Source organism: Lipotes vexillifer, unplaced genomic scaffold, assembly GCF_000442215.2.
Source record: "Lipotes vexillifer unplaced genomic scaffold, Lipotes_vexillifer_v1.1 scaffold2818, whole genome shotgun sequence".
Lineage (NCBI taxonomy): Eukaryota > Metazoa > Chordata > Mammalia > Artiodactyla > Lipotidae > Lipotes > Lipotes vexillifer.
Genome location: NW_006792582.1, coordinates 320,081 through 329,881, shown reverse-complemented (window position 1 = coordinate 329,881; position 9,801 = coordinate 320,081). Strand labels below are relative to the sequence as shown.

At 39.9% G+C, this 9,801-nt stretch overlaps 1 protein-coding gene across 1 annotated transcript in view; it reads right to left on the bottom strand.

Annotated features, from left to right (window-relative positions):
• The window catches only part of TSG101 (tumor susceptibility 101), a 59,833-nt gene that overhangs the window by 859 nt on the left and 49,173 nt on the right, over positions 1 to 9,801 (bottom strand). The window contains exons 8-9 of the mRNA XM_007465749.1: positions 2,317 to 2,519; positions 821 to 1,060 (exon numbers count right to left, since the gene is read on the bottom strand). Coding sequence (XP_007465811.1) covers positions 821 to 1,060; positions 2,317 to 2,519 — 443 coding nt within the window. The remainder of the gene's footprint in view (positions 1 to 820; positions 1,061 to 2,316; positions 2,520 to 9,801) is intronic.

The following is a 9,801-nucleotide window of genomic DNA, read 5'->3' as shown; positions in this document are numbered from 1 at the left end:
CTTTCCCTAGGCTATGCCACCCAAGCAGGGGACAGTGTACAGAAAGGAAGTCCTCTCTAGGGTCCCAGCTATTCATGTGCTTGCACCAGGTCTAAGAGTGGTTTGACCACACGCTCATAGTAAGACAGGCAAGATCAGCAAGCAACCTGACCAGCCTCGCATATGCACTGAAGCATCAGCAGCAGCTGTACTGAATATCCAGAGGATGGCTGCTATTATTCCTAAAGCCATGCTCTTCATGACCCAACAGAGAGAAGTAGCCAAACTTGGCTTACAGATCTTCATGTCTGTACAATAGCATTAAGCCTGGAATGTAACCTTTATTCAGAAGGGCTCTATTACCAGCAGGGCAAACCCAATACTTCGCAAGGATGTTTGATTTGGGGAAACAGGTATAAAACTGTGCAAGTCTAAAAAAATTAACAGAGGAAAAACCCAAAAAACAGTAAGGGTCGGACAGTCAGTGATCTCAGTTTAGATGATGTGACCTGAAAGAATCAATGGAAATCTGACTGTACCTCATGATCCACCCAGTCACAGTAGTAAGAGAGAAGGATTACATTCAGCTTGATGCTATCTCGTGGGGTGGGGAACTGCAGCCACTAGCCCACTTTTCTTCCCCTACTCAGATGATCCTCAGCCCCCTCTGTAGGTGGGAAGACACTGCTCACAGCCATTTATCTCACTTGCTATCTTTTGGAAAGACAAAGAATTTTAACCCACCTCTTACAGAGAAACCCTCTTGATCTGTGGTTTTCAAGGTCAGTGTCTCTAAAACACATGTTCCAAAACCCTGGAAAGCAGAGCGAGGAAGACATACCTTCAGGAAGACGTCCAGGTCTATTACTCCCCGCCTCAAGGCTTCTCCCAGGTAAAAGATAGTGTCTTCAATAGCATTTTCCTCTGCATACAGATTTAGGATCTGTTTGTATAGTGGGGCTGTGGGAATGATAACTTCATCAATATCATTGTTTTCAGATTGATTTTCCATTTTCTCCAGAGCAGAACTGAGTTCTTCATCCTTCTTTCTCAAAAGTTCTATGTTTTTATCAACCTCAGCCTGAAAACAGAATAGTCCAAGCATGATGATTTTATACTAATTGTAATTATCTGCTTGTCAGACATCTACAATTCAACTTCACAGAAACAGACTTGCTAATAAAACAATGCTTAAACAACTCATGGATGAGATTCATGTATCACATTAATCAAAGTTAGAGGAAAAGGTGTGCTCTAACGTGCTGAGTGAAAACAGGAGATGCTGAGCTGAGCACTTTTGGTGGCAGTGATAAGCTTGTCACTTACCAGTGACAAATGATACTGCAAACTAAGCCCTCAGACAAGACACTTTCCAGCAGGAGGTTCCTTACGTGAAAATCATAAAGGAGGTCCTTCTTTCAAAACAAGTGGCCATCTGCCTCAGAGGAATAACTTTCCCCAGTCTGTACAGATGATTCAACACATAGAACTCCAAACAGTTGAATTTTATTCACAAGATACAGCAGGTGGTAGTTGCAGGCTCTGAACTGTACTGGTGTCACTTTGGTGAACTTTTGAAAATAGCTGGCTATTGAGAAGCTCACTTTACACACTAGAACCATTTTATTAATGTGTACATACATCACTTTCTCCAAAGCCCTCAAACACTTAAAACTCTTTACCCTTTCATCAAAAATGCACACTTGCTGGAACAAATTCTCCATCACAGGAATGAAAGTGAAGAGTGAAGCTGGCACTCAAATTATGCTAGTGCCTCTAATCACTAAACAAAAGAAGTCACAGGGCTGACTTGACTCATAAGGGCACAGCAGTCTGATAAAAATGTGAGAAAGCTTAAGAGCTAAAGGTTGCATACACTCTGGGTTATTAAGTTAGAAGGGCTCACCAAAGATACTTTAAATATAGTTCAAACAACATTTGGAAACAAAAAAGAACTGACCCTTAAGTTTGTACCCAGGGTCTGCAGATCTTTATCACGACTCAGAGCTCTCTCAAATTCTTATTTCCTAGTAACTGTCTGGTAACATCAAGCGCTCAAACAGCCCTCCTTTGGGTCAAAACATTATCCCCCGGCGTGAAGGTGCAAGCAAAAATCCTCTACATCCACTCCCCAATCAAAGACTACATTCCAACCACAGGCTGCATTTTTTTTAACAAAGCTGTAGAGGAGCTATGTGAAAGTGCCTAAAGGTGTGTATAATTTTCGGAACTCTTTAACTATACCCACAATGTTCAGGGTAACCACAGTACATACAGAATACTTTGCCATGGCTATGATTCAATCTAAATAGTACAACTATTCAATGAGTTACTTACTACTTCTTGATCTAAACGGGTAACCATCTCTTCCAGTTTCTGGTGACCTTTTTTCAGGTCTTCCTCTGTTCGTTTCAAGGCATTGAGCTCTGCCTGGGCACGATCCATTTCCTCCTTCATCCGCCATCTCAGTTTGTCACTGACTGCTGAGATGAGAGAGGCTCGGATAGTGTCCTCGCTGATTGTGCCATCCCTACTGGGACCTGCAGGAGAAAAAGGCAGAAACACTTGCTTATTTCCCAATCTCTTTCTATTCCTTTCACAAGAGCCATCACAAAACAGGACAAAATATGAGTCAACACTTTCAAAGTGCGAGGAAAGAAAAATTTTATGTCACAACTTCATAAAACATAACATTTAAAACCTGAGTTGATTCAGAAATACTTTCCCTGCAAGAGATTACTATTAATCCATATTTACCCACTTTCTTGCCTTAACGGCCCAAACAATTAGCTATTTTCTCCATGAGGCAGAGGCTCTATCCCTACAGATTACAGTTATTCCTAAGTCCCCAACAAATGGGACAACAAATTTATACCAAGGTAAAACATTTGATTCAGGTCCAGTCTATTCTCAGGCTTTACTGGTAAGCTGAAGGAGGAAGGAACCCACGCTAGAGGCCAGTAAGACTGAGAATGGGCAGAGTTTCCTTAAACTAATATACAGGTTAACACGGCTTCCCTTCTGTAAGACTTTTACTCCTTTACCCTTTACGAAAAGAACAGGAAAGAGCAGATGTGCAAAGGAGAATGCCATCCAAAAAATTCAACAGCTGATAAAATTCTGCTTATTCTCAGATTCTTTACTCTTCTCTCCCAAATGTACCTTCCCAATCAGTGTCTTATATAAAACTTACTCCTCAGATATTTTCTCCAAAAGGTCCTCCCTTTTAACATAAGTATGGATACTCTTTATGACTGTCAATGTTCTTTAGTTAGGGTCCTGAATCAGCAAATGATAAATGGTATTTTCAATTATGTTTGATGATGGAATACACGTGGGGAATTATACTTACCTTTATTGTTTACAATGAATAAAGAATGATTACAGATTAACAGAAAGTATCGCTTCCACTTTGAGCTGAAAACTGTTATCACCTTGACGCTGAGTTCTGCTTACTAGGGGGAAAAAAACCCTTCGAGTCATTTTGTAAAAATGTACCCAGAGTCTCACCACTCATGTTCCCATCCATTATAGGCTCCTTCCTGGTACCATGCAAAGTTGACTGTTTCTACAAGGAAACTGCACTGTCCAAACCACACCGCAACCAGCGCCACCTGTGCTCTTCAGCGTCCCATCTGATCACAACTGTCGCTATTCCATACAATGGTCTGGTCACTCTACTTTTTGTGGTTTTTGATTCGTAAAGTTGTTTTCTCCCAGAAGTTGGTCCATACCCAGGATACCCTGAGTGCTTTTCTGGGCTTTTGTAAATGACACTGGGAGACCTTGGAGTTCTCAGGTGTTATAGGTTTCAAAAAAAGAGTCTAAATCTAGAGTTGTGTTTTTTCCCCCTCTTTTTCTTGTTTCCACCACCGAAGAACTATGTTTTATTTGACCTGGGTTCTACTAAAATGAGTAAAGACAGTGTCTCCCATGGCCAGGTTTTCCTGAGGAGTGTCATTCGTCCATCTGCCCTAAGGACACTGCTTGTACATGGTGAAAGGAAAAGCCCAATATCAGACTCTCCCACTTACGAGTCTCCCTCTTTCCTGCTAGAAACCTCCTGCTGAGGAGAGCCCAAACAGTATCCATCCTCCAGTGTTTACAAGGAGGCAATTAATACTTCTGATTGATTGTTAAAATACAAATCCATATATTATATGCTTTTCAGAGTTCACTTCTGATTTTACAAAAATATGTCAGCGTATTATTCCGTATTTCTGAGAAGCAAAACTATTAACTTTCAGACAGTGTGTGCTCTGGAATTCAGAGTTGTAAAGCCAGAGGGCAACCTGAGGTCTTGTTTTTCACATCCCTGGCCTCTGACACCTGACTTTTCCAAAGTGTTATCAATTTACCAGCTACTGCATCACCTCTGGGCTCATTCCACTCACATTTTCCTGTCATTTTCCTCTCTAACCACCTCTTTATTCACAACCTCCTGTATAGACACCAGGATGACTCTAGCAACCTCCCCAAATTCATCAATTCTTATCTCCACTCATTCCTTTTCGTACCTTCGACCTCCCTTTCTTCCACTCCTGGTCCCAGTATCTCCCCTCAGTCCCAACTCCTTGCCCATCTCTCTTAGTCCTGTATACAGGCTGCCTGCCATGGCAGCCCCTCTCTCATTCTGTCAGATCACCAGGACTTATAATTCCAAAGGCCTCACCTGCCATAACCTAACCCAAATCCTCAATCCTTTGGATTCTTTCTTAAAGCCTTAAGCCCTCCTTTTACCATTTTCCCACAAAGGCAAAAAAAATCCTCAGAACATCTTCAAGGATTGAAAGGACCAGATGGGAGTCTTCCACTCTCTTCTCCCATTCTGCTTTGGAACAAGAATCCTAACCCTTTAATTATGTGCTTCACTCCTCACCATTCAAAAGTACTCGCCTCCCTTTCCCAGCAAGACAACTTGCTTTTCCTCTCAGTATGATTTAAAGACTTCGCTGTTTTAGGCAAAACAGCTGTTTTATTCTCTGATATAAATTGCACCAATGTTTCCTTAGGTCAGTCTCCCAAGGCAATAGAAATAAAAATGAAAATAAACAAATGGGACCTAATCAAACTTACAAGCTTTTGCACAGCAAAGGAAACCATAAGCAAACTGAAAAGAACCTACAGAATGGGAGAAAATATTTGCAAAAGATGTGACCAACAAGGGCTTAAAATTTCTAAAATATACAAACAACTCATATAATATAACTCAACAACAACAAAAAAAACAACCCAATCAGAAATGGAGCAGAAGACCTAAATAGACATGTCTCCAAAGAAGACATACAGGTGGCCAATAGGCACATGAAAAGATGCTCAACATCGCTAATTATTAGAGAAATGCAAATCAAAACTACAATGAGGTATCACCTCACACCAGTAAGAATAGCCATCATTAAAAAGTATACAAGGGCTTCCCTGGTGGCGAGGTGGTTGAGAGTCCGCCTGCCGATGCAGGGGACACAGGTTCGTGCCCTGGTCCGGGAAGATCTCACATGCCGCGGAGTGGCTGGGCCTGTGAGCCATGGCCGCTGAGCCGGCGCGTCCAGAGCCTGTGCTCCGCAACGGGAGAGGCCACAACAGTGAGAGGCCCACGTACCGCAAAAAAAAAAAAAAAAAGTATACAAATAACAAATGCTAGAGAGGGTGTGGAGGAAGGGGAACGTTCCCACACTGTTGGAGGGAATGTAAGTTGGGGCAAATGTAAGTTGGTGCAGCCACTGTGGAAAATTATGGAGGCTCCTCAGAAAACTAAAAATAGAACTACCATATGATCCAGCAGTCCTACTCCTGGGCATATATCCAGACAAAACTATAATTCAAAAACATAACATGCAACCCTATGTTCATAGCAGCACTATTTACAATAGCCAAGACATGGAAACAACCTAAATGTCCATCAACAGATGAATGGATAAAGAAGATGAGGTACAATATATACAATGGAATACTACTCAACCATAAAAAAAAACACGAAATAATGCCATTTACAGCAAGATGGATGCAACTAGAGATTATTATACTAAGTGAACTAAGAGAAAGACAAATACCATATGATATCACTTATATGTGGAATCTAAAATATGACACAAATGAACCTACGTATGAAACAGAAACAAAGTCAGGGACATATACAATAGACTGGTGGTTGCCAAGGGGGAGGGGAGTGGGAAAGGACAGGAGTGGGAGTTTGGGATTAGCAGATGCAAACTGGTATATATAGAATGGATAAACAAGGTCCTACTGTATAGCACAGGGAATTATATTCAATATCCTGTAATAAACCGTAATGGAAAAGAATATGAAAAAGAATGTATATATAACTGAGTCACTTTGCTAATTAACATCATCAACTATACTTCAATTAAAAAAGACAAAAAAAATGACTTAGCTGTTTATTTGTACAGAATTTATGCCAAACCAAAATCTCTAGTTTCTTATATCGCACTATTAAGTCCTAAGTGAGAGTAAAAAGGTAATTTCTACAAGTTTAGAATTTTGTGCCCAAAGGATGATTTACAAAATAATGACTAGTGGAGATGGTATCTCATTAAGTCCCCATTTTATGATAGATGCATTAACAATAGGAATTTAAAAACTTGTTTCTAAAAGAACTTTCTTATTATATCCTATATGAAATGGTTCCTGTGAGATACAACAAACCTTCTCCCGGAGACTGGGGAACCCAAATTATATGAATATGGTTAGGTATTCAAATGTCTGGTCAGTCATATGTAGCAGTTAGTGTCCCATTTATCTGTGCAGAAGTTATCTAAACTAATACAAGCTTAAGGGTGTTTTTATAACTATTTTTCACACACAACCATATCAACAAACTTTGTTAAAATTACTACATTAAAATGAATCAAGGGACTTAACCTGGTGTCGCAGCGGTTAAGATTCCAAGCTCCCAGTGCAGGGGGCCCGGGTTCAATCCCTGGTCAGGGAACTAGATCCCACATGCATGCTGCAACTAGAAGTTCACATGCCACAACTAAGGAGCCTGCTGGCCACAACTAAGACCCAGCACAACCAAATAAATAAATAAAATAAATATTATAAATAAATTAAATGAATCAAGTTATAATGATGTTGAATTTTCAAAAACCAATTTTTAAAAACACACTTAAATCCTGGAATTTACATTCTGTTTCTCTTATAAAATACGTTAAGGCAAATGCCACAATACAGGGCCAAATAAGTCCTTCCAAATAAGTCTCCAGCTAAAGCCATTAACATTCAAAATGGGAATCAAGCTGAGGCAGCAGTCACTTGGCTTTCTATAAAGGTCACAGTTCACCCGAGGAGGCTAGAAATGCCAAGGTTAGACCTAGTCCTCTCCTCTATCACACAGAGACCTTATTATACAGTATATTTGAACACTTTAAATCCATCTACTTTCTAAAAAGAAGAAACAAACTGTAATTAAGATCTGCAATGTGAATGCCAAGAGAAAAACCCAGATTAAAGTTCAAAATTGAATGAACCATGACACTTTAAGAGATTGTTTATATAAACAAGTAAGAAAAACGTTTGGTAGAAGGTTCTTATTCTTGATCGCTCTTCAAACAAAAAAATCTTTTTCTCAAACGTCTTAAGAAAAATTTTAATATTCTTTATACCTGCTATAACAAGCCTTGGATTAATGAGTTTGTGGCAAACTGCCATACCTCAAGTCCCCACACATTGTTGACCTTTACTCATGCAGAGTCAGATTTCAGAAGTGCCCTTCTACAATTCCAGATTAGCAGCAATTGAAAAGGTAACATAGATTTTGAGAAACAATCCTGAACAAAAACTTCATTTAAATGTCAGATAGGATCCAATCACTAAACTTAATCCTTAGGAAATAAGACGATTTTTCTACTATTAGGAAACCAATACTCAGTGGATCTGATAATTCAATGAATAATTTAGGCCAGTATCTTCAAAGTACACTGGTATATACACTACCTGATTTTAAACCATCTTTAAACACTTAAATCAGTTTTATTTATCTCCTAACAGTACTTACTGATGATCATTACTTCCTACAACTCAAAAAGGAGCTCATTTATATTAGAGAAAGAATCCGTGGTAACCCCAAAGAAAAATACAGAATAACTATAAAGAGTACTTTACTGATCTTACCTCTAACCAGCAAAGTGAATCACCTGCCCCTGCCCCCAGCATTTTTCCTTCCTGAAGTTACTTGCTCAAGACCCACATAATGATCTTTGGTCGGGCATTTGTGCTACAGAGCAAACTATGGAGCCTAAGCAATCTGAAACAGAAGATTATTGACCCATCTACTGAGAAACTGGGTCAAGCCCATGTGGATCACTGGGTCAAGCCCGTATTATTTCCTTTTAGAAGAAAAACAGAAAAACAGGTCAATCTCTGAAATAGGAGAAACATTTCAACTATATGAGCAGAGTCATTCGGATTCGTGCTATTAAACACAAATCAGGCAAATTCATTAAGCTGCTTACAAAAGGCTTTTATTTATAGTCTATGAATATATAAGCTTCTAATACTACTGGCCAGGCTCTGGGCGGGCTATGGAACTTTCTTCGAAAGAAATCAGGGGACCTCAATTTATCTTTTAAACACTATTAGAGCAGTACTCTTTATTTAAACGCTAGAAAGTTTCTATTACCACAATCAATGAGAAAAACAGCAGGTTTACACTTCTTGAAAATAAACACACAGCACAAAGAAAGATTTAGATTAATTTACATAACAATTCAAGTTTCCAAAGTGGAGGTTAAGTATAGACTTTTTTTTTTTTTTTTTTTTGCGGTATGCCGGCCTCTCACTGTAGGGGCCTCTCCCGTCTCCCGCGTCTCCCGCTTAGGCCCCGGACGTGCAGGCTCAGCGGCCATGGCTCACGGGCCCAGCCGCTCCGCGGCATGTGGGATCTTCCCTGACCGGGGCACGAACCCGTGTACCCTGCATCGGCAGGCGGACTCTGAACCACTGCGCCACCAGGGAAGCCCTAGACCTTATTAAAATAGATGCCAAAGTAGTGACTACTTCAAAAACGAAATGGTGCTACAAAATCATTCAACTATCATAATCATGAAAGATGCTACAAGCAGGCTTAAGCACAAAGGCCAATTAATCTGAAGAACAGATTCCATCCTCTAAAACAAAATGGGTCAGAATCAAAGTCATACCTTAAAATTATTTTGTGAACAAGAACAATTTAAGAATCCACCATGTTAAAGAACAAAACTGGAGGTATCATGCTCCCTGATTTCAAACTACACTACAAAGCTTTTCAGTAATCAAAGTAGTATGGTACTGGCATAGAAACAGACACATAGATCAACTGGAGAGAACAGAGAGTCCAGAAATAAACCCACACTTATATGGTCAATCTATGATAAAGGAGGCAAGAATACAGAATGGGGAAAAGACAGCCTCTTCAATAAATGGTTTTGGGAAAACTGGACAGCTGCATACAAAAGAAACTGGACTTTCTCACACTATATACAAAAATAAACTCAGAATGGGTTAAAATTAAATGTAAGACCTGAAACCATAAGACTCCTAGAAGAAAACATAGGCAGTACTCGGGATGTAATGTACAACATGATTAATACAATTAACACTGCTGTATTTTATTTATTTTTGTTTATTTATTTATGGCTGCCTTGGGTTTTCACTACTGCGCACGACAGCTAAGCTAGATATTGCTAGTATAAATAGTACGCCTAGGTTCATGTTGAGGAGAGGGTGTGGCATGGGTAAGGGGGCTCATATTGTGAGGGCTAGGGTTAGGGCAAGTATGGGCCCGATGATGAATATGGTGGTTGAAGATGTGGCTGGTCGTCGGGG